The sequence below is a fragment of the Lynx canadensis genome, chromosome A1, assembly GCF_007474595.2.
Source record: "Lynx canadensis isolate LIC74 chromosome A1, mLynCan4.pri.v2, whole genome shotgun sequence".
In the NCBI taxonomy this organism is placed as follows: Eukaryota; Metazoa; Chordata; class Mammalia; order Carnivora; family Felidae; genus Lynx; species Lynx canadensis.
Genome location: NC_044303.2, coordinates 36,294,560 through 36,320,222, shown reverse-complemented (window position 1 = coordinate 36,320,222; position 25,663 = coordinate 36,294,560). Strand labels below are relative to the sequence as shown.

General features: G+C 41.3%; 1 protein-coding gene across 1 annotated transcript in view; it reads right to left on the bottom strand.

Moving 5' to 3' along the window:
• Positions 1–9,446, bottom strand: part of TDRD3 (tudor domain containing 3) — a 162,230-nt gene extending 152,784 nt beyond the window's left edge. Inside the window, exon 1 of the mRNA XM_030311878.1 lies at positions 9,351–9,446. Within this exon, the coding sequence (XP_030167738.1) occupies positions 9,351–9,391 (41 nt within the window). The 5' untranslated portion in view covers positions 9,392–9,446. The remainder of the gene's footprint in view (positions 1–9,350) is intronic.
• Between the last annotated feature and the right edge of the window lie 16,217 nt (positions 9,447–25,663).

Genomic DNA, 25,663 nt, shown 5'->3' with positions numbered 1-25,663 from the left:
ATTTTAACTATTTGGAAAAACCAAATATTTACTTATTTCTTTTGATCTAACAATATTAGAATATATTAATGGCAAAAGGAAAAATTATTTCACTAACTTTATCATGATCATCTACCAACTTTCCAGACACTTAAGCTTAAATACATCCCTATTTCTCTTCCAAAACAAAACTTAAACTGAATTAATTCTTAAATCCATTATAAACTGTTGGCTTAATTTATTTAAGTTTTTTCCCCATCAATATTTATGCTTAATGTTTCATATTCTGTATTTTTCAAAATTTATTAATTTTCAAACTTCTCAAGGTCCTGCCTAGGAATTTAATAGAATAAAAAAATTTTTTTCTTAATATCTTTCTTCACTTAATATCCATTATAGACTAACTGTCTTCTGAAAAGTTGCAGCTGAATTTTATAAGCATTTTATATTTAGAGGAGTTTTAAGGGGATTTGGGGGGGGGAATTAAAAAAAAGAGACCTTCAAATATCTGAAGTTTTAAAAAATGTTTTTAAAAACTGCTCTGAGTCTCTAATAATCCAATCCAGTAATCCAATACTGACCTAAGCAAATAATCTTATCACAGAACTCTTAAAGACATATCCATTTTCTCTTTTCAGAAAAGTCACTGATTTCATATTCCAATGCTCCCCCGCCCTGCCCTGAAGCTCCTAAAAAGCTAAGTCTCCTTTAAAATGCTGAAATTCTCGGGTGCCTGAGTGGCTTACTCGGTTGAGCGTCTTCGGCTCAGGTCATGATCTCATGGTTTGTGGGTTTGAGCCCCCGCGTCCGGCTCTGTGCTGACAGCTAGGAGCCTGGAGCCTGCTTCGGATTCTGTCTCCCTCTCTCTCTGCCCCTCCCCTGCTCATGCTCTTTCTCTCAAAAATAAATGAATGTAAAAAAATAAAAAAAATACATAAAAAAAATTTTAAATGCTGAAATTCCTCAGTGCTTGCACCTAGCCTCTTCTTATTTAAAGTTTGATTTTTAGGGGCGCCTGGGTGGCGCAGTCGGTTAAGCGTCCGACTTCAGCCAGGTCACGATCTCGCGGTCCGTGAGTTCGAGCCCCACGTCGGGCTCTGGGCTGAGAAACATGCGCAATTAATTTAATAATATATTTTAACACAATATAGTGATGGCATTATTTAAAGAGTAAAGAGAAACATGCGCAATTAATTTAATAATATATTTTAACACAATATAGTGATGGCATTATTTCAATATGCAAACAATATAAAAATGAATGAGAGATATTTATATCCTTTTTGGTACTAAGTCTTCCAAACCTGGTGTGTATTTTACATTTACATCACACGCAAATTTGGATTAAACATATTTCAAGTATTCAGTAACCACACGTGGCTAATGTCTACCATACCGGACAGTGCAGCCTTAGATGATCTCATCCATGCACTACTTCAGTCATCAGCTATACCCAAATGACTCCATATTTATATCTCTAATCCAGTCTTCTTCCTAGTGCAACATTAGTATTTCCTAATATCTAATTGACATCTTACTTTAGATGACTCAAAGGCACCTCGTACTCAAATAATGTCCAACTTCAATTCATGATCCACCCCCTCAAAAATGTACTCCTTTTCTAAGACTCCCTATCTAACCATACTGTAATCAATTTAGGTATACAAGCCAGAAACCCAGAAATCAACCCCTTGACACCTCCTTCTCTCTCTTTCCCATATATAGATGCGTATATTTAGATGGATATAGTCCATCTAAAAGTTCCGTCCATTTTACCTCTCAAATACCAATCAAATCAATCTCTGTTCTCCATCGCAATCATCACCACCATTCTACCACTCTACTCAAGCCAAGCTCCGAGCCATTTTCTTCAATGCAAGCATTTCTCAACATCTAACTATGATGTCATCCCTACTTCAACCGTCCCAACCCTTGATAAAACTTTCCATCTGATTTCTACTGCCTCCAGAATAAAAGCAAGGCCTGAGCTACATGATCCAGACCCTAAGTGTCTCCCAGTTCCACCTCACTATACCACCTCTGTCTTGCCCTCCACTCATCCTGGTCCTTCAGACAGACCTTTGTACTCACCATGTTCCTTACTGCCCTATAAACTCTGCATATGCTGCTTTACCCTTACTTAGTCTATTTAATTCCCACTCATCCTCCAGATCTCAGGGAAGCATTCTCTGACCACCACAAAGACACCAAATTTCCCTTCTATAAGCTCATCTAGAACCATGTCCCTTTTCATTTCTAGTGTACTTTACAGATGCAATGTTTGAATATGTAATTAATGGCTTTCTCCCCTTAAGACTACATCTGATTGAACTAAAGAGTCTGCTACAGCAAGATGTTTAATAATTATTTGTTGAATGAATGTGTTAGTGAATCTGCCTTGTTTTTTCCCTAGACAAAGACTAGACACCATGTGAGATGGCGTATATAACATGCCCTGCTTATACAGCACTAGTTCTGAAAAGCTTCCCAGACTTCTCAAGCAAAATACCAATATATGACATGTTTAAATTCTGACCAACTAGTATATCATCACCAAAACAAATAGTGCCTTGTGTACAAGATGCATAAACATTTACTACGTGTATTTCAGTACACACATTACTATATAGGGTTACATCTTTCTCTGCATTATTGCAGAGACTTACTTATTGTTGTAAAGATACCATATCTTCAGCAGCACCATCCTAAGATGAGGGTAGCTATCTGTCTCCACTTTAAAGGCTGTGAAACTGTAATAAGTATAAAAACTGCTCATGCATGCACACAGACTTACACCTATCAAGTCAGGGTGTGAAACCTATAGGGGTTATAGTAATAAGGTAGAGGTAGGCTCTGTCCAGTCCTGGAGCATGATGTGGTTCTTTCCTCCTTCTCTATATCACCAGTGTGCTTCCTTTCTGCTCTCAGTATCCTTGATTTGACACCCTTGTTAACATTTTATATTATCACCACATATTTCTTGCCCCCTCTTCTCTGCTTTTGTTTTCATTCTATGACCTCATAAAAATGTTTCTCAATTTTTACACAAAAATTTTTGCATTGTTGGGAGTGCAGTCTACTTCTTCTAAAGATCATCTGGAGGCAAAGTCTTCTTTAGCTACTTCCAGAGCCTACATCTTACAAAAAAATCACAGTTTCTAAATAGTTGGGACTTAACTGCAACATGGTAAGTCAAAATGCCAATATTCTTCTTTTGTCAAAAGGAGAAAACATAAACCAAAAAAGTTGATATAGTTATATTTTTATGGTTCTTGAAATGTTACTATGTAATTTTTACTTGATTTAGCAAATGCTGCTGTGTGAGAGGAGAAAATTATTTTCAACTTGCTGAGGTAGCAAGTTTCTTTTTATACCCCCTTTATGCTTGAGGCAGTCAAGTCTACAGGCAGTTGAAACTAGATTTATAGGTTATTCACCAAAAAAAAAAAAAAAAAAAATCACTGCAAACAGCACCTTGAAACCTGAAAACTTGCACAGTTTAACAGAATATCCAGTCATTTTTTTAGCACTTTATAGTATCAGAAGCTGCCAGGCAATGTGTAACATATTTTGAGGCAGAAGGTCAACAAGGCTTATTACTGTTGAACTATAATTTCACAAACAAGGTACACCAAAGAGATAGTTACAAATGCTCATTAAAGAAATGGGAAATGTTTCAAAATAGGAGGTCTCTGATAAGTCCCCTGAAACCAAAATATAAATCAACTGGTTTCTTCTAATGTTCTTGAACATGATCTATTATTGTTTCAGCTAAAAAGTGTGTTCATGGTTCTTATCCTTTCCAAAAGAGTATACCAAGAGTATGTTTATATCAAAGTGGTAATGATAGAATATAATTTTAGATAATAAAATATCCTGCACTTAATGTACAACCTTATAAAGAACTACTAATATCCTTTACAAATGTACTTATGTCTAAGAATTATGTTGGAATATAAGGGAGCAAAATTTCACATACTCTTTGTATAAACTCATTGTCTGACTATTACCAACAGTGTAGTGCATAAAGGTATAGTTATATTGATGGTACTGCAAAGGTTGCTTTTCTTTTTTTTTTTTTTCTTTCATTTTTTTATGTTTATTTTTGAGAGAGAGAGAGAGAGACAGATGTGAGCGGGGGAGGGGCAGAGAGAGGGAGACACAGAATCTGAGGCAGGCTCCCGGCTTCCAGCTGTCAGCGCAGAGCCTGACATGGGGCTCAGACCCACAAGCCACGAGATCATGACCTGAGCGGAAGTAGGACGCTGAACCGACTGCAGAACCTGGTGCCCCAGGTTGCTTTTCACTTAAAGACTGGGATCAATGACCAGCAGTCTCCTGAGGAAGTGTTGTGTCTCTCAGAAAACAGAAACCATACAAGAAAGGTGCAGGGTGGACTACAGGACAGGAATCTGACTTTCTTGGTCATGACCATTAATGTATTTGGAAGGAAGCTTCCACGTGATGGAACGGGAAAAGAAGCTCTCCCTCTGTGGCCAGGTTAAAAGTCAGGAATTACAGGGGCGCCTGGGTGGCACAGTCGGTTGGGCGTCCGACTTCAGCCAGGTCACGATCTCGCGGGTCCGGGAGTTCGAGCCCCGCGTCAGGCTCTGGGCTGATGGCTCAGGGCCTGGAGCCTGTTTCTGATTCTGTGTCTCCCTCTCTCTCTGCCCCTCCCCCGTTCATGCTCTGTCTCTCTCTGTCCCAAAAATAAATAAACGTTGAAAAAAAAAATTTAAAAAAATAAAAAAATAAATAAAAAAATAAAAAAGTCAGGAATTACAAATTCCAGCAAAATGTCCTGAAGTACCACTTTGAAATATCATTCTCAAGGCAACATGTGGAATAGGGCAGGCCCCCTTCAAGACAAGACAGCATTCACTTTATACCCATACTGCCACTGTGCTTCCTAAATAACAAATGGACAGAACTTGTAGATGGACTATATCCATCTAAATATATATTAAAGTTGTTCTTCTTCAGCACTAAATTTTGATAAAGACTGTTACAAGCTATCATCTTTCTTAGGTGTCTCAAGGTGAAAGAAAGGGAGAGGAGTATACACTTGGGCCAGAGGATGGTCAGTGTGGTCGTAGCACCAGTCATCAAAGAGAGAGAATCCAAAAGGGAAGGTGAAATTCAAGCGAACAAGGTAAGAAGACCTTTGTGTTCATCCTTCTATTTTCCCTCTAACCCTGCCCTCCTCACCAAAACACAAAAACAAAAATCCCAGAGCACAACCTGGTTAAGCCTTGTTATGTTAGAAACCTGGAGTTTCTCAGAAATTATGTTCATAATACAAATGGAAACACACTATTTCTAATGCTACCTTATGGTGTCTTCAACTCCAAACTGCTGAGTAAGGCAAAGACATACAATATAGTGTCTTACTTTTTCAGACCTTATTCTCAGACTTAGAAAAATACACAATTAACCAGATTTTCAGATAACCCTAATCAGCCCTTAGGTGAGCCACTGCAAGATAAAGGTTTCTTTGTTTCCAAAATCACCATTCCTCAGCATAAGCACTTTATCTTTCCCAAAGAAGAAAGTAAATTTACACACCACAAAACGCTTAAATCCAATTTTCTATTTTAAAATGTATCATTTTTTTTATCAACAATTTAAATTAGAAGTGGTCACCATGGCTTGATGGAAATGAGTTTTGAATCTTTATTCCGCCCGTTTGGGCTCTATTCTTGGTTCTGCTACTTGTAACTGAGGAAATTTTTGATTCCCGTGGTGCTTCAGTTTCTTCATCCGCACCTGAAGACATTAAGCTATACCGCCACTAATTCTATGGAAAATACCTTTTCTTTTTTTTTTTCGTTCATTTTTTTAAATGTTTATTTATTTTTGAGAGAGACACAGACAGAGATAGAGACAGCACAAGCAGGGGAGGGGCAGAGAGAGAGGGAGACACAAAAATCAGAAGCAGGCCCCAGGCTCTGAGCTGTCAGCACAAACCCAGGGACCATGAGATCATGACCTGAAGCCAAAGTCAAAGGCTTAACTGACTGAGCTACCCAGGGCTCCACCTTTTCAAAAACACAATCACAACTAAATGTGTTCTAACATGTTTCTATTTTTTTTTTAAGTTTCAAAAGGTTGGGGCACCTTTTGAAAGTCAGTAGGGCATCTGACTCTTGATTTCAGTTCAGGTCATGATCTCCTGGGTTCCTGAGTTGGAGCCCCAAAATGGGCTCCTTCCTGACACTGTGGAGCCTACTTGGGATACTCTCTCCCACGCCCGCTCGCTCTCTCAAAATAAACTTTAAAATAAATAAAAATTTCAAAAGATTGACATTTCTATAAAAATTTTAAAGATTCAAATGGTTAGTAGAAATATACAAATCCCCCTTAAGGGACTCTCCAAGGAGAAAAACCAAAAAGGTATTAAGTAAATCTGTTATCTAGACAAATTAAGTAAAATCTCCTCTCATACTGAAGTCTATTCCACACATAACTAAGTACCACAAAAGATCAATGTACTATTTAGTGCATTATTTAAACATAATCACCATACTGTGTAAGTCCCTGAAAGTTTTAAAGTTCAAATCAGCAAAACCTGATGTTTTCTATGCTACTCATCACTAAAAAAAAAATTATTGTAAAGTCTGCCAGGGTGGCTACTGTTGGAGTTATATTTTAAAATATTGATTTTGTGGGGGTTCTAATGAAGATTAAGGACTTAGGAGGGGGAAAAATACTCAGAAAATAACAAACTGGAATAATAGATTAGAAACCTAAGCTTTTTTGGCATAAGATATTACCCTAACCTATTGTTTTAGGTGAAGATAATAGAAAGGATTTAATAGTTTAGGTTAGCATCTATTTCTTTTTAAGTCCTACAAGTCATTAAGTGAATAGATTAAGTACTAAGAAAAATGGTTTTGTCAGTGACAATAACAGAGAATCTCAAGAGTTAGAGGAAACTGAGAATATCAGAACTGGAATGAACTGGTCAGAGGTACTCTTTGGTCATCAATTCTCCTTCTAGTACTCTTCTCTGCCTAAACATTTGAAATTCTGTATTTTAACATAGTAAGTCTGTACTTAAATGTAAGATCTGTACAGGCCACCTGAACGCCTAGGAGATCCTTTTGTTTGGCACAAATCTAACCCATTCAAGACCCATTAGGAATTACATGTAACTCCAAAATTCCTAGAAAAACAGTCTTATTAGACCCATGGCTTACTATTGCCTTCATTAGTCACTGCCTTACAAAAGCAACAGAAATCTGGTGGAAAAAGAAACATGTTAAACAGATAATTTGTGATATAAAGTAACAAATGTTACAATATAACACTCCTTTAGCTTTATAAAAAGGGAGGCACTCTATCTAAGATTGGGTGGAAACCCCTGCTAGCAGTCTGATTGGCAGGGTCTGAATTCTAATTGGCAGGGGCATCCCAAGGTCAGTTGTATGAGACTTTACTGAAAACCTACACTGTAGTGGCTCCCTGGCACCAAAAATACACAGAAAAATCAGTTATAGTTCCCCACCCTTAAGGAGTTTAGGGTCCAAAACCAAAAAAGAACAATTTAGTATGTGTTTGGAACCAAAATATGAGACTAGCCTTTCTAAAGGAGGTGGGGTCGTGTTGGAAAGAAGTAAAAGACCAAGTTTGTACCTGAAGTTGTATCACTAGGTTGAAGAACTAAGGCTCAATCTAACGAAGCATGGGAAAAAACTGAAATAGAAGAGTGATCCAAGGAGGCGCCTGAGTGGCTCTGGCAATTAAGCATCCAACTTCACCTCAGCTCATGATTCCTGAGATTGGGTCCTAAATTCAGCCCTGTGCGGACAGCTTGGAGCCTGCTTGGGATTCTCTCTGCCTCTCCCATGCTTGCGTGCTTTCTCTCTCTCTGAATAAAGAAACTTTAATAATAATAATAATAATAACAATAATAATAATAATAAAACGAAGAGTGACCCAAGATTCTTCAATACATCCTTTGAGGTAAAGAAACTGAAGGTAGAAATTCCAGAACAAAAGTAAAACTGGGTAAGGTTAGCTTTTAACTCCACAGTCTGTTATGCTAATGGTGTTCACGGAAAAACTGTAGGAACAACGCTAACAGTGGGAAGTACCAGCCCCCCTGTGCTCACCTTTCAGCTCCACCACTTTCTAGATAGGTAAAGTTACTTTTAACAGTTCTGTGCTAGTCTTCTAACCTGAACAGCCAGAAGCCCCCTTTTCAAAATACAGGTGTTAAATCTGGCCCAACCTTTCGGGTCTTAAGCCTCACTGGACACCCTCCTACTTCCACGAACCACAAGGATCTAGTGTCAGTTCTGCAAACCAATAAGCGCTTCCCTACTTCTGTGTTGCATCTCCAGTGGCTCTGCCTAGAAAGCCCTTTCCTCGCCGTCTTTCAAAACCCACTTCTCTAGGAAGTGAGCTCTCCTTCCCCTCCAATTCCATAGCACATTTGCCTGCCCCTCTGTACAGTTTGCCACTGTCTCCGTTTTTGTGTTCGTTCTTTGAATGCCTCCCTCTCTGCTCTTTTCCCTAAGATAGTGAACTGCCAGAGAGCTGGGGCAAATCTTTTTCATCCTTCCTACCCCTCCTCTCTGTGCCTATGAAGGCCTGGAAAAGCGTTACTAAATTAAACAATGTTAACAACTGCAATGACCTCAGTTTCAGAAACGGCTTAATTTCGCATAATTTTTTGTTGCTCTCAGATGTTAAAATCTTGACGTGAAACGTGTTTAAAAATCAGAACACTGCCATCGCTTCAAGAAAAGTTCTACGGAGCACCCACACGAGTTGACAATGAGGTCATTCTTAGCTTCAGAAGTTGTGAGTGTGCCACGGAGGGCAGCTTCACACCAGTCGGTACACTACTCCGAAATTACGGAAAAGAAGCGGCGGCCCAGGCAGCCGCACAGGCTTTGCTTGGGTCGACCCTCAACTTCCCGCGGGCCCGTGGGCCCGCGGGCTCCGGCCGCGCTCGCCCTTCTCCGCCGCACACGGTTCTCCAGCCCTCGCCTCCCCTCGTCCCGCCGCAGCAACACCGCCCGGAGCGGCGCGCACGGCGCGGCAGGTCCTATCGGGCGGATCCGCTCGGGCCTGGGCCGCCGGCCGCCCTGCCTGCTCTGCCAGCGGCCCCCCGGCCTCTCCCCGGCCCGCCGCCCGCCGCCCGGGGCCCAGGCCGCGCCGCCGCCGCTCCGAGGAGAGCTGGGGGACTCGCTCGGCTCCGCGTGGCGCCGGGGGCGGAGCCGGCCCGGAGGGCCCGGAGAGAGGCCGGGGGCAGGCGGCGGCCTCCGCCTACCCCGACACGTACCCACCGCCCCCAACCCCAACCCTCCTCGGGGCCCCGGCCCGCGCCCGCGGCCGGGCGGCCGGCGGGACTTGCCACTTACCAACCCGCCTGGGACAACGCCGCGCCGGGGACCTCAGACATGGTAGCTGCTTAGGTCGGGGGTGGGGGTGGGGGGCTGGGGGGGGGGGGGTAGGCCTCCTACTTGAGACCAAAAAAAAAAAAAAAAAAAAAAAAAAAAACGAAAGAAAAGAAAAGAAAAAAAAAACTCCTCTGGTCGGCTCTGCAACTGGGCATGCTCAGTGCGGCCGGCGCTTCCGCGTGCGGGTTCCACTCGCCGCGTTTTCCGAGCGGCCGCAGGGGCAGGCCTGGCGTGGAGGTTGGTAGTTGCAGCCCGCCGGAGGCCTTGTTCCCCCCCCCCCCGCCACCCCCCGCTAAGGACCGTCTAGGGCCGGAGGTCGCTGGCCAATTTGTGAAGAAGGACCACGAGACTTTGCCCCTCCACCGAAAGCTGATTATTTTTTGTTTTGGGTCACTTTTCTGAGTTGTACACCTTGGAAACTAATGGGGACGTTTTTTTCTAGAGCAGAAAGTAACGTCCCCATTTCTAGCGCCTACAGGCGGTCACTTCACAGAAACCAGGATATGCTAGGGTTGAGGGATGGGTCGGTTTCGAGGAAGTGTTTAGTTTCGGGGTAGTAAAACTCAAAGGAACGGTAACCCCAGTCACCCTGCACAAGAGAAAAGTTTACTTTTTTTTTTAAATACTCGGTCCATTCACCCCGCTTTTCCATCTGCCCCGACGCAAAGAATGAAGTCGCATTTTTTCGAGTCCCCACAGGCAAATCAGTTTGTAGAGATTGTACCACAATGAAAACGGTCAACCCAGGAAAACCTCCACTTAAGGGACATGAGTAAATCGGGCAGTTGTGTGTTTGTTTTCTCTGTCGCTCTGCCACTGGACCCGTCCAAAGTCCCAGCGCAGCCCTGTGACGTTAACACGAAGACAGCCAGGCCTGGCTCCCACAGCTTCGCTGGTGTCCTTCTCCGGCTTTCAGGAGCGATGAAGCACAGGGGCGGGTTCCCGAGTAAGCATGCGCGGCGGCGTCGCGGAACGGCGCGCTGGGCGCGCCAGCGCGATTGGACGGCTGAGACTTACGACAGCCAATCGGAGAGGAGCAGGTGGAAGAGGCCGCGGGCAGGGGAGACGCTCCCTAAAAGTTTGCTCCACCCTCTCCGGTTTTCCACCTCTGTGAGTACTCGAGATAAAGACGCTTCTGTGTGGTTCCAGCCCCAACTGTCAAGTCTCGGGGAGAAACCGAGAACTTAAGCCGTATCATCGCGGCTGCTTCATTTGAAACCATCATCACAAAGACAGACTGCGGAACTGGACAGAGAAGCTCCTGGGACTGGGGAGGAAATTGACAGTTACAGAAGGAAGGAAATAATTGCTGTGGGCGGAGCTAAAACTCAATACAAATTTTTCTCCTAATTGGGATACATACTCTGGGCTTCCCAACTCATAGTTTTAAAATCTCGATGCCTTTCTTAACTCTAATGCTATCGAAATATGTTTTCAAACACATTGCTTAGAAACTAATTTTAATGAAACATATTTCCAAGTATTTAGAATCAGAAATAATTTCATCCTATTCTCTGCAATTTACAGTAGCATACGGTGTTTAGGCCATACACTTGGCTACAAGTATATTTCAGTTTATTGGCACCAGTCATCATATACAGGAGTCAGGAAAAGATTTACCATTCTGAAGGTAAATAGATGGCTCAAATTGCTAATATTTTTTATTGGTTGTTAAATAGAATCCACTCTTACCGATTATTTACATTTTGCAATTAGTTTAACTTGTTAACTATGAAAATGATATGCTGTCCTAGTATCAGAATTACTTCTTAACTGTGAGTCCTTTATACATTTGTTTTCATGGTATAGTGAATTTACCATTGCAAAGCACTTACAATAACTTTAATAATATGCTCCACGAAACACTGTATTCCCTTACTTTAAGACATATTTTAAAGAATGAGTTGAGGATAACCACTGGAAAAATTTGGGACAATATTAGCATCAAAAACAATGACAATAATTTATTGAATTAAAAAAAATAAGTAAAATGCATGCTTTCAGAGTGGCACTAAAAACAACAAACAGCAACTGCCTGGCTCGGTTTCATATGAATATTACAGCAAAAGTCTATAACGATTGGGGGGGGGATTCCACTTTTCTTTAAAAACATCATCCTGGGGGTATCTGGGTGGCTCAGTCGATTAAGTGTCCAACTCTTGATTTTGGCTCTGGTCATGATCTCACAGTTCATGAAGTTTAAACCCTGTATAACAGGCTCTGCACTGACAGTGGGGAGCCTGCTTGGGATTCCCCCTCTCTCCTCTCTGCTCCTCCCCGGTGCTCTCTCTCACTCTTTATCTCTCTAAATAAATAAACATTTTTTTTTGAAAAGGGGGTACCTGGGTGGCTCAGTTGGTTAAACATCCCACTCTTGATTTCAGCAAGGGTCATGATCTCACTGCTCGTGAGTTCAAGCCCCTAGTAGGGCTCTGTGCTGACATCACAGAGCCTGCTTGGGATTGTCTCTCTCCCTCTCTCTCTGCCCCTCCCCTGCTCTCTCTCTCTCTCTCTCTCTCTCTCTCTCTCAAAAATAAATAAACTTTAGGGGGAAAAAACTACAATTGAGATGCTTCACACCCACTAGGATGGCTATACTTGAAAAGATGGATGATAACAAATGTTGATGAGGATGTGAAGAAATTGGAATCTTCATACATGGTTGGTAGGAATGTGAAATTGTGCAACTATTTTGGAAAACTGTCAATTTTTCAAAAAGTTAAACATAGAGTTTTCATATGAGTCTGCATTTCTACTCCTAGGTATATATATCCAAGAGAAATAAAAACTAATATCCACACAAAAACTTGTACTTGATGTTCATATTAGCATCATTCATTATAGCCAATGATGTTTGGAAACAATCCAAAATCTCCATGAACTGATGAAGAGACAAAAGGACTGGGATTCCACAAACTAAAGAAAAGGGAATTTGCTGTTACCCCATTAGCCATTATTCTAGGAGATATGATTTAGGAGATGAATTTTCAAGAGGAAGAGTAAAACAGTTGACCTCTAGAAATTAACTTCTAGAATTCTGTGATTCTAAACCATGCAGATGAACCCCATTTGTTTTAAAGTTTCTTAACTAGTAAATACAAGCAATAGGGTGTGGCCATCAGGACAAATGGGGTCATGCCATGACGACAGACAACCACAGAATGTTAGTGGCTTTTAATTCAAAGTGTTTATTTTTATAAAGAAAGGCAAGAAAAAAAATTTTCTGTCCAAAGTGGGTGTTTGGAGGGTGGGGAGGAAGGCCTCTGATCATCATGGTCATCCACACTCCTTTTTTTAAAAAACGTTTCATTTTGAGAGATAGAGCGTGACTGAGGGAGATGTAGGAAGAAGGGGGGAAGAAGATCTGAAGCAGGCTCCACCCTGACAGCAGAGAGCCCGGTGCGGAGCTCAAACCCACAGAACCATGAGATCATGACTTGAGCCGAAGTCAGTACCTCAACTGGCTGAGTCAACCAGGTGCCCCCTCACTCCAGAATCTTGACAGAGCATTAACCAGTAACATTGCTGATCAAAGCAGTAGAGGGTAAAAAAGACTCTGGAGAATCTCACACTGGAAATTAATGCCCTGCCAGGACTGGACATACGACAACACAGAAAGTCAATCACCAGGTGCCAGAAGGTAGAGAACCATAAATATTCAATGAGCACGATTAATGCTTATGGGAGCCAATAAGGTACCAGTATTATTTGTAATAACAAAACCCTGAAGGTAACTAAAATGTCCAACAATGAGGGAATATTTAAATAAGTTATAATAGGGACCATGTAGACATTACCAAAAAATGAAGTAGATCACTATGTACTAAGATATATTAGTCAGATATGTATGTAGAGTAAGAATATAAGTACTGCAAGTCATTAAGAAAAAGGTTTAAAAAAGATTAAAAAAAATAATAAAAAGAAACAGGTAAAAATCCCATTAGAAAAATGTGCAAAGTGTATGAATAGGCAATATGCAAAAATAAAATCTAAGTAATCAATAAATATGTGAAAAGTTTAACAATATCAATAACCACAATATTAGTTTCAGGTGTGCAACATAGTGATTAAAGCAATGGGCTATCAATAAAATTCCACTTTTCATCTGACCCAGTAACAAAACTAGTAAAGAATATCAAATGTTGACAAGGATACAGGGAAATGATTCCTAATACACTCCTCATAAAAGTAAAGTTGATACAACCACTTTGGAGAGTGATTTGGCAATATCTAACAAAACTAAAAAATGTGCATACCTTATGGTTGCACATTTTCACTTTTACATACTTATTCCAGAGAAAGATATTCGCTGACACATTGCTTTCAAATAGAAGAATGAAAACAGGGGCGCCTGGGTGGCTTAGTCGGTTGGGCGTCCGACTTCGGCTCAGGTCATGATCTCACGGTCCGTGAGTTCGAGCCCCACGTTGGGCTCTGTGCTGACAGCTCAGAGCCTGGAGCCTGTTTCAGATTCTGTGACTCCCTCTCTCTCTGACCCTCCCCCGTTCATGCTCTGTCTCTCTCTGTCTCAAAAATAAATAAACATTAAAAAAAAATTTTTTTTTAAAGAAGAATGTAAACAACGCCAATGTTCAATTGAGGATAAATGGGTTAAAAAAAAAAAAGGTGGTATGCTCATAAAATAAAATGCTCTATGCCAGTTTAAAGGAATACCCTAGACCTCTATGTAAATTTGGGCAGATCTCAATGACATACAGCCAGGTTAAAAAACAAAACAAAACAGTTTAGCAGCTTTATAAACATAAACAGTATTACATCATGTGAAATTTTAAAAGCACATACTAAAATATATATACCAACAGAGGTCTCCACAATGATGGAAATATTCTATATCTCCACTGTCCAATATGGGAATAGGAGCCATTCGCCACATGTGGCTACATGTGCACTTGGAATAAGGCTAGTGAGGACAGGCAGCACCAGTGGCAGTAAAATGCCTGTTCCAGAATCTTACCAGGCAGCCCTCCGGGTCTTTGTCGGTGCCAGCCGGCAACAGTTACTTCCCCGTGCCTCCTGCCCCGCTGCCAGGGCCGACCATGGGGCTGGTGAAGAGTCCGGATGGGAAGGGCATAAATTCTCCTGCTACTACACCCAGCCACTGCCTGTCCCCAGTGCAACTGCTGTGCAGACTAAGTGCAGTAGCCGGACTCCTTTTTCAACCGTCCAGTCCAGATGTGTTGTTGTCCTTCCTGCAACAAGATGGTAAAGACTCAGCTGTCCTATCACGCCAGCGCCCTCACCTGGCTGTTTTGGGGAGCCTGTGCCTGCTGGGGTGCATAGCTGGTTGCTTGCTGCTTCATCCCTTTTTGTCTGGATGCACTTGTGGACCACGACTGTCCCAACTGCAAAGCTCTTCTAGGCACCTACTAAAAGCATTTACGTAGCAGGCTGCCAGACCTGAAGGGAGCCACGTGCTGCAGGAAGTGCTCTCCAACTCTTACCCCCTCCAGCCCCGGGGATGGGGGTTTCATCTTGGGGGCCTCATCGCTCTAGGGGCTTCACCTTCATGTCTTCTTTTGGGGCAAAAATATCGCAAGATTAACACAACTCTAAAAGCCCAGAGATTGCTGCTTGGAGTCGTGCACAGGACATGCAAAGACAGTCACCTTGAGTGTTGGTTCAAGGGTTTCCCACCTACCGTGACCCCAAGTCACCCCATCTAACTGTGACCATTGCCCCGTCTGAATATCTTCTGGTAATTTGCCATTGGCCGGCTTCTTTTCTTGCCTCCGTGGGCCTTTCTGGGGACCGTCTCAAACTGAGAGGCCACAGGTTGCCTTAATTTTGAGACTGTTCTGGCCCGAATGTGGCAGGCCCAGCTTTTAGTGCCTGCCGTCATGTTCATCTGTTCCCACTTCTGATGATAGAAACCTTGCCTAATAAACTAAGGGCTTGGCTCTCAGAGTCTGTAACTGTGTGCTTTCATTAGCACACAAATTCACTTTAACTTCTTCATTCCTTTTTAAGTACAAGGAGGAGCTATCCACACCCACAAGACACACACGCATGAGGTCATAAATGCATGCTGGATACAAGTGTAGGGCTGGATCTTGTCATGGATCTGCCTTCCCTCAGCTCTTTTTACCAGATCCTCAGCCACTTTACATGAAGAGCCTTTTTCTTATAGAGGAATTGTTTGTAGTAACCATTTTATAACCCCCTTTTGGTCTTAAACACCTTTGAACATAATTTTGAAAGGAGACATTTATAGAACCATTTTTCTTGACCATATGACTGCTATCATTTTCCCATTTGCCAGTGCGCTCTCTTTTTGTTGTTGTTCTTAACAGAAAAAGTAACGAATAATCTTATCCACTGCCTCTGTGTAGGTTCTGTGTGGTTCTTAAAAGTCCCTATAATGGGGGGCGCCTGAGTGGCTCAGTCGGTTAAGTGTCCTACTTTGGCTCAGGTCATGATCTCACAGTTTGTGGGTTCGAGCCCCACGGCTGGCTCCGTGTGGACAGTTCAGAGCCCGGAGCCTGCTTCTGATTCTGTGTCTCCCTCTCTCTCTGCCCCTCCCCTGCTCGCACTCGCGCTCTCTCTCTCTCAGAAATAAACAAACATTTAAAAAAAAAAAATTTTTTTTTTAAATCTCTATAATGGAACTCTTAAAGTGAGACTCCCTTTTGGGTTCCCAGTGGTGAGTTTAGAAAGACAAAGGAAAGCACAGTTTGAGCACATCCTGGTACCATGGTGCTGGAAAGCTTGGGGACCTGACTGTTTCAAAAGAATCTCGTTTCTGATTTTATTTTTCAGAAATACATCAGAAGACATGATTTCTATGACTCAATCAGCAATCCAGAGTTCTCGATTAGCTTGTATTTCATCTTCAAAATCAGGATAAGCTGGGCTTGACTTTCAAAAGTCTCCATTTTGATACTAAATAGGCACAGGGAGTGCACGTGAATAACATTATGTAGAATCAACCTAGACCTTGAACAAAAATTGGTATATTGGCTGACAATTATAGTTGTAACCATTGGTTCGGCTTATTCATTTGATGTTTTGAAAGTTCCAGTAATTATCTTTGCAATGGATATGGATACTACATAGTACTTTGGTGTTAATCTGCTTTTTTAAAAATACAGTCTTTTTGTTCATTTGGTGAACTATTTATTAAAAAAAAGAGGGAGGCGCAGGAAGATGGCGGCGTAGGAGGACGCTGGGCTCACCGCTCGTCCTGCTGATCACTTAGATTCCACCTACACCTGCCTAAATAACCCAGAAAACCACCAGAGGATTAGCAGAACGGAGTCACCGGACCCAAGTGCAGACGAGAGGCCCACGGAAGAGGGTAGGAAGGGCGGCGAGGCGGTGCGCGCTCCACGGACTGGCGGGAGGGAGCCGGGGCGGAGGGGCGGCTCGCCAGCCAAGCAGAGCCCCCGAGTCCGGCTTGCAAAAGCGGAGGGGCCTGACGGACTGTGTTCCAACAGCAAGCGCGACTTAGCGTCTGGGAGGTCATAAGTTAACAGCTCTGCTCAGAAAGCGGGAAGGCTGGAGGACAAAGGGAGGGTGAGCTGCGGAGCCCCCGGACGACAGAGCTCAGTTTGGCGGGGAACAAAGGCGCTCGCCAGCGCCATCTCCCCCGCCCATCCCCCAGCCAAAATCCCAAAGGGAACCGGTTCCAGCCAGGGAAATTGCTCGCTCCGCGCAAACACCCAACTCTGTGCTTCTGCGGAGCCAAACCTCCGGCAGCAGATCTGACTCCCTCCGGCTGCCACAGGGCCCCTCCTGAAGTGGATCACCTAAGGAGAAGCGAGCTAAGCCTGCCCCCCCTCCCGCCGTGCACCTTGCCTTCCCACCACAGCTAATACGCCAGATCCCCAGCATCACAAGCCTGGCAGTGTGCAAGTAGCCCAGACGGGCCACGCCACCCCACAGTGAATCCCGCCCCTAGGAGAGGGGAAGAGAAGGCACACACCAGTCTGACTGTGGCCCCAGCGGTGGGCTGGGGGCAGACATCAGGACTGACTGCGGCCCCGCCCACCAACTCCAGTTATACACCACAGCACAGGGGAAGTGCCCTGCAGGTCCTCACCACACCAGGGACTATCCAAAATGACCAAGCGGAAGAATTCCCCTCAGAAGAATCTCCAGGAAATAACAACAGCTAATGAGCTGATCAAAAAGGATTTAAATAATATAACAGAAAGTGAATTTAGAATAATAGTCATAAAATTAATCGCTGGGCTGGAAAACAGTATACAGGACAGCAGAGAATCTCTTGCTACAGAGATCAAGGGACTAAGGAACAGTCACGAGGAGCTGAAAAACGCTTTAAAGGAAATGCAAAACAAAATGCAAACCACCACAGCTCGGATGGAAGAGGCAGAGGAGAGAATAGGTGAACTAGAAGATAAAGTTATGGAAAAAGAGGAAGCTGAGAAAAAGAGAGATAAAAAAAATCCAGGAGTATGAGGGGAAAATTAGAGAACTAAGTGATACACTAAAAAGAAATAATATACGCATAATTGGTATTCCAGAGGAGGAAGAGAGAGGGAAAGGTGCTGAAGGGGTACTTGAAGAAATAATAGCTGAGAACTTCCCTGAACTGGGGAAGGAAAAAGGCATTGAAATCCAAGAGGCACAGAGAACTCCCTTCAGACGTAACTTGAATCGATCTTCTGCACGACATATCATAGTGAAACTGGCAAAATACAAGGATAAAGAGAAAATTCTGAAAGCAGCAAGGGGTAAACGTGCCCTCACATATAAAGGGAGACCTATAAGACTCGTGACTGATCTCTCTTTTGAAACTTGGCAGGCCAGAAAGAATTGGCACGAGATTTTCAGGGTGCTAGACAGCAAAAATATGCAGCCGAGAATCCTTTATCCAGCAAGTCTGTCATTTAGAATAGAAGGAGAGATAAAGGTCTTCCCAAACAAACAAAAACTGAAGGAATTTGTCACCACTAAACCAGCCCTACAAGAGATCCTAAGGGGGACCCTGTGAGACAAAGTACCAGAGACATCACTACAAGCATAAAACATACAGACATCACAATGACTCTAAACCCGTATCTTTCTATAATAACACTGAATGTAAACGGATTAAATGCACCAACCAAAAGACATAGGGTATCAGAATGGATAAAAAAACAAGACCCATCTATTTGCTGTCTACAACAGACTCATTTTAGACCTGAGGACACCTTTAGATTCAGAGTGAGGGGATGGAGAACTATTTATCATGCTACTGGAAGCCAAAAGAAAGCTGGAGTAGCCATACTTATATCAGACAAACTAGACTTTAAATTAAAGGCTGTAACAAGAGATGAAGAAGGACATTATATAATAGTTACAGGGGCTATCCATCAGGAAGAGCTAACAATTATAAATGTCTATGCGCCGAATACCGGAGCCCCCAAGTATATAAAACAATTACTCATAAACAGAAGCAACCTTATTGATAAGAATGTGGTAATTGCAGGGGACTTTAACACCCCACTTACAGAAATGGATAGATCATCTAGACACACAGTCAATAAAGAAACAAGGGCCCTGAATGAGACATTGGATCAGATGGACTTGACAGATATATTTAGAACTCTGCATCCCAAAGCAACAGAATATACTTTCTTCTCGAGTGCACATGGAACATTCTCCAAGATAGATCATATACTGGGTCACAAAACAGCCCTTCATAAGTTTACAAGAATTGAAATTATACCATGCATACTTTCAGACCACAATGCTATGAAGCTTGAAATCAACCACAGGAAAAAGTCTGGAAAACCTCCAAAAGCGTGGAGGTTAAAGAACACCCTACTAACGAATGAGTGGGTCAACCAGGCAATTAGAGAAGAAATCAAAAAATATATGGAAACAAACGAAAATGAAAATACAACAATCCAAACACTTTGGGACGCAGCGAAGGCAGTCCTGAGAGGAAAATACATTGCAATCCAGGCCTATCTCAAGAAACAAGAAAAATCCCAAATACAAAATCTAACAGCACACCTAAAGGAAATAGAAGCAGAACAGCAAAGGCAGCCTAAACCCAGCAGAAGAAGAGAAATAATAAAGATCAGAGCAGAAATAAACAATATAGAATCTAAAAAAACTGTAGAGCAGATCAACGAAACCAAGAGTTGGTTTTTTGAAAAAATAAACAAAATTGACAAACCTCTAGCCAGGCTTCTCAAAAAGAAAAGGGAGATGACCCAAATAGATAAAATCATGAATGAAAATGGAATTATTACAACCAATCCCTCAGAGATACAAACAATTATCAGGGAATACTATGAGAAATTATATGCCAACAAATTGGACAACCTGGAAGAAATGGACACATTCCTGAACACCCACACTCTTCCAAAACTCAATCAGGAGGAAATAGAAAGCTTGAACAGACCCATAACCAGCGAAGAAATTGAATCGGTTATCAAAAATCTCCCAACAAATAAGAGTCCAGGACCAGATGGCTTCCCAGGGGAGTTCTACCAGACATTTAAAGCAGAGATAATACCTATCCTTCTCAAGCTATTCCAAGAAATAGAAAGGGAAGGAAAACTTCCAGACTCCTTCTATGAAGCCAGTATTACTTTGATTCCTAAACCAGACAGAGACCCAGTAAAAAAAGAGAACTACAGGCCAATATCCCTGATGAATATGGATGCAAAAATTCTCAATAAGATACTAGCAAATCGAATTCAACAGCATATAAAAAGAATTATTCACCATGATCAAGTGGGATTCATTCCTGGGATGCAGGGCTGGTTCAACATTCGCAAATCAATCAACGTGATCCATCACATTAACAAAAAAAAAGAGAAGAACCATATGATCCTGTCAATCGATGCAGAAAAGGCCTTTGACAAAATCCAGCACCCTTTCTTAATAAAAACCCTTGAGAAAGTCGGGATAGAAGGAACATACTTAAAGATCATAAAAGCCATTTATGAAAAGCCCACAGCTAACATCATCCTCAACGGGGAAAAACTGAGAGCTTTTTCCCTGAGATCAGGAACACGACAGGGATGCCCACTCTCACCGCTGTTGTTTAACATAGTGCTGGAAGTTCTAGCATCAGCAATCAGACAACAAAAGGAAATCAAAGGCATCAAAATTGGCAAAGATGAAGTCAAGCTTTCGCTTTTTGCAGATGACATGATATTATACATGGAAAATCCGATAGACTCCACCAAAAGTCTGCTAGAACTGATACATGAATTCAGCAAAGTTGCAGGATACAAAATCAATGTGCAGAAATCAGTTGCATTCTTATACACTAACAATGAAGCAACAGAAAGACAGATAAAGAAAATGATCCCATTCACAATTGCACCAAGAAGCATAAAATACCTAGGAATAAATCTAACCAAAGATGTAAAGGATCTGTATGCTGAAAACTATAGAAAGCTTATGAAGGTAATTGAAGAAGATTTAAAGAAATGGAAAGACATTCCCTGCTCATGGATTGGAAAAATAAATATTGTCAAAATGTCAATACTACCCAAAGCTATCTACACATTCAATGCAATCCCAATCAAAATTGCACCAGCATTCTTCTCGAAACTAGAACAAGCAATCCTAAAATTCATATGGAACCACAAAAGGCCCCGAATAGCCAAAGGAATTTTGAAGAAGAAGACCAAAGCAGGAGGCATCACAATCCCAGACTTTAGCCTCTACTACAAAGCTGTCATCATCAAGACAGCATGGTATTGGCACAAAAACAGACACACAGACCAATGGAATAGAATAGAAACCCCAGAACTAGACCCACAAACGTATGGCCAACTCATCTTTGACAAAGCAGGAAAGAACATCCAATGGAAAAAAGACAGCCTCTTTAACAAATGGTGCTGGGAGAACTGGACAGCAACATGCAGAAGGTTGAAACTAGACCACTTTCTCACACCATTTACAAAAATAAACTCAAAATGGATAAAGGACCTAAATGTGAGACAGGAAACCATCAGAACCTTAGAGGAGAAAGCAGGAAAAGACCTCTCTGACCTCAGCCGTAGCAATCTCTTACTCGACACATCCCCAAAGGCAAGGGAATTAAAAGCAAAAGTGAATTACTGGGACCTTATGAAGATAAAAAGCTTCTGCACAGCAAAGGAAACAACCAACAAAACTAAAAGGCAACCAACGGAATGGGAAAAGATATTTGCAAATGACATATCGGACAAAGGGCTAGTATCTAAAATCTATAAAGAGCTCACCAAACTCCACACCCGAAAAACAAATAACCCAGTGAAGAAATGGGCAGAAAACATGAATAGACACTTCTCTAAAGAGGACATCCAGATGGCCAACAGGCACATGAAAAGATGTTCAGCGTCGCTCCTTATCAGGGAAATACAAATCAAAACCACACTCAGGTATCACCTCACGCCAGTCAGAGTGGCCAAAATGAACAAATCAGGAGACTATAGATGCTGGAGAGGATGTGGAGAAACGGGAACCCTCTTGCACTGTTGGTGGGAATGCAAATTGGTGCAGCCGCTCTGGAAAGCAGTGTGGAGGTTCCTCAGAAAATTAAAAATAGACCTACCCTATGACCCAGCAATAGCACTGCTAGGAATTTATCCAAGGGATACAGGAGTACTGATGCATAGGGGCACTTGTACCCCAATGTTCATAGCAGCACTCTCAACAATAGCCAAATTATGGAAAGAGCCTAAATGTCCATCAACTGATGAATGGATAAAGAAATTGTGGTTTATATACACAATGGAATACTATGTGGCAATGAGAAAAAATGAAATATGGCCCTTTGTAGCAACGTGGATGGAACTGGAGAGTGTAATGCTAAGTGAAATAAGCCATACAGAGAAAGACAGATACCATATGGTTTCACTCTTATGTGGATCCTGAGAAACTTAACAGGAACCCATGGGGGAGGGGAAGGAAAAAAAAAAAAAGAGGTTAGAGTGGGAGAGAGCCAAAGCATAAGAGACTGTTAAAAACTGAGAACAAACTGAGGGTTGATGGGGGGTGGGAGGGAGGGGAGGGTGGGTGATGGGTATTGAGGAGGGCACCTTTTGGGATGAGCACTGGGTGTTGTATGGAAACCAATTTGTCAATAAATTTCATAAAAAAAAAAAAAAAAAAAAGAATATGGCTAGTGCCAATGGTGAAACTGATTTTTTACACTTTATTTTAATACATTTAAATCAGTGGCTACATACTGGACAGCACAGATTTATTTATGTCTGGATGTGTAGATGCATACACATGTATGTAGAAGAATGAAAACTGATTTGAGGACGCACGACAAACTCAGAATACTGGTGGGGTATGAGGGTAGTTGCCAAAGAGGATTTTTTTCTTCATTGGTTAAGTTTATTTCTTTAAAAAAAGAATAGGAGCAATTACGACACTCTATTAGTTACTGTTCCTTGAGTAGTAAGAATATGGATGGTTTTATATTATTATTTATACTTATTGCTACATTTTAAATACCTCAAAAAGGCAAGTTGCAACACTTTTATTACATGATACTTTATAACAATAACATTAATATACTTTTATTTTAGTATACTGTTCTGTTCTATCATCAACATAATCAAAATATAAGTAGTATGAGAAAAAATAAGGAAGAAAAAAAAAAGGAGAGGAGGGCAAAAAAACAAACAAACAAAAAAACCCCACCAGACTATAATAGTGACCCTCAGAAATTTGAAAGACACATGTACAAGAACATTTAGACTTGTTGTCAGTCTCAGAGGGTAGTTCTAAGGACTATAGAGAAGACTTCATCTTAATATAATAAAAAAATCTTAACCTAGAGGCAGTCCAACAAGGAAAACAGGCAACCTCAGAACAGTGTGAGTTCCCCGGTGATGGAGGTACTAAGTCTCCATTAGATGAATGTTACAGAAAGGAATCCAAGTGGTTAGATGGGTTCAGTGGCTTATCAAAGGATTTTCTAAGGAACCCTAGTGGCTCTCCATGGTGCCTCAAGAACCACAGTAGGGGACAAGGAGAAGGGTCAGGAAGCTGGAGTCAAGGCCTCCAAGCCCACTCAAAGCTGAACAGCACTACTTTAACTTGCTTTACACACTGCATTTTGATGACAGATTTAATTTGAATGAAGCATTCAGCAAATAAAAAGAAGTTTTGAGAACCATGAGGCTACATGAATAAACCAGTTATTGATTCAACAGGGATGTATTAAACCCACACTAGGAGCCAATCATTGTGCGAGGCACTGCAGGTAATACCCGCAGTCATGATCCCGGCCTTTGAAGTTTATAGTCTGAGGATAAAAACATTAAGTTATGTACACACAGTTAATTAGTTCCAATTGTAGTGAGTGCCATGAAGGTCCAATCAAAGCTGCAAACTTACGTGTAATATTAGAATTTGTATTTTTATTATTAAAATGACTATAAACTAAACTTGATTTTGTGCTATGTATATGTATGTGCTTGCGTTAGACTATTTATTCAAATACTATTTTAACAAAATGTATTTACTTAGGGGCTAGGCATGGGTAGGCAGCTGTAAGACCAATGGAGTCCTTGTCCTCATAGAGATTCCATTCTAGCTGTTTAGGGAAGAAACCATGTATTTTATTTAGTACATTAAATTTCGGAAATTATCACTGTGGGTTTTGTCAGTTACTACAAAATACAACAAAATATGAGCATAACTGAACATAAATACAGGAAGATGAGTTATAAGTGAAGAAAAAGATTGAGAGGACATACACATAAATGTTACTAATATAGATATCTGGGTGGTCATAGAAGAAGCATGATTTTATACCCTTAAATGTATGTGTATTTTCCAAAACTAGCAGGTACTATTTTTACAAAAACATATACAGGTCTGATGAGAATATGGCAGAGTGAATTATTGTGGCATCTTTTATTCTCTGAAATCTTAGTGTTTCACATCTATGTGCAGTATGGTTGGTAGTTGTAACAACTTGAAGAGTCTTCTGCCCTCGTTAAGCATTTTATCATCTAATATACTGCAACACTTCTCATGATATGTACTTTAGGATTCTATTTATATTATTTCTCTTTGTTGTTTGAATTACATTCATATATTCGAAATATTATTTCTTATTTCTTGCTTTACCTGACCTAAGTATCCTACATACACATTTCAATTAATCATTTTTTATAAGTAACTGAGTACTTCAAATTCTTTGAGATTTCAACTAAACATTTCCAAATCTACCTTAAGTAGTTTTGATATTCCACTGAAAGTATGGTAGATACAGGAGATGTTGTTTCAGGCCTCTTCAATTTCAGTAACAGCTGACTTAAGTGAGCAATGTTTTTCAAATAGAATGAATAAAGATACAGGGGGTCCTATAGAACCCAGGAGCACAAAAGTGGTGGACCTTGGGAAGAATAGGAAGTAATAGCTGAAAGCCACCAGACTCCCAGGCAAGATTCCATCTCTACTCTCTTTTGTTCCCTAGTCTCCTTTGCTTTCTTCTTTCTCTTTACTTTCTAATTTGCATGACAGTGTGTGTGTTTAGCTCCTGAGTTTATGTATCATGGTCCCATCCCCCAGAGAGACCATCTCACATTCTTGATCCCAAACAGAAATTTCAGAGAAGGCATCTGGCATGGCATGGGTAAAGAGCTCAGCATGGGGTTCAATCAGTATGGTCAGAGGATGGGATCACGTTTTACACAGAGGCTGCCACATGAGAAAAAGCTGGCAATTGAGGCACTTACCTGAGCAGACACCCCAAAAGCTATCTACCATAGTTGTATTCCTACTAAATGCTTGTAAAGTAAAATTTTAAGAACATATGATTTAAAAGAATGCTAGTTGCACCCACTTATAAAATCAATCATCACAATTTAATGTATCTTCTGTATATATTCCAACTTTACCATAGTCATTTGAATTCAAATAAAAATCATGGACAGTCACTTTCCAACAACTTTACAACATAGGCCACTTCATAAGTATGTCAAAGAGGAATTGGCCCCTTTTGTTTTCTTCATGGTACAAAGTTAGGCTACATATCTTTTAGTTATTTCATTTAATATACTTCAAGTACTACATTCTGTCATATTCCTTAAAGCCATTAAACTTGCCTTTTATGCTGTTTTGGGCAAAGACCATATGTATTTGGTGTCCACACACGATCTAAAACAGTGCGCAGGATGGTCTGTTTTTAAAGTTGTTTTTTGTTTGCTTGTTTTTGTGTTTTTTTTTTTTTTTTTCAGAGAAAGAGAAATAGAGCATGTACATGTGAGCGGGAGAGAGACAGAGAGAGAGAGGATCCCAAGCAGGCTCCACGTTGTCAGCACAGAGACCAACTCAGG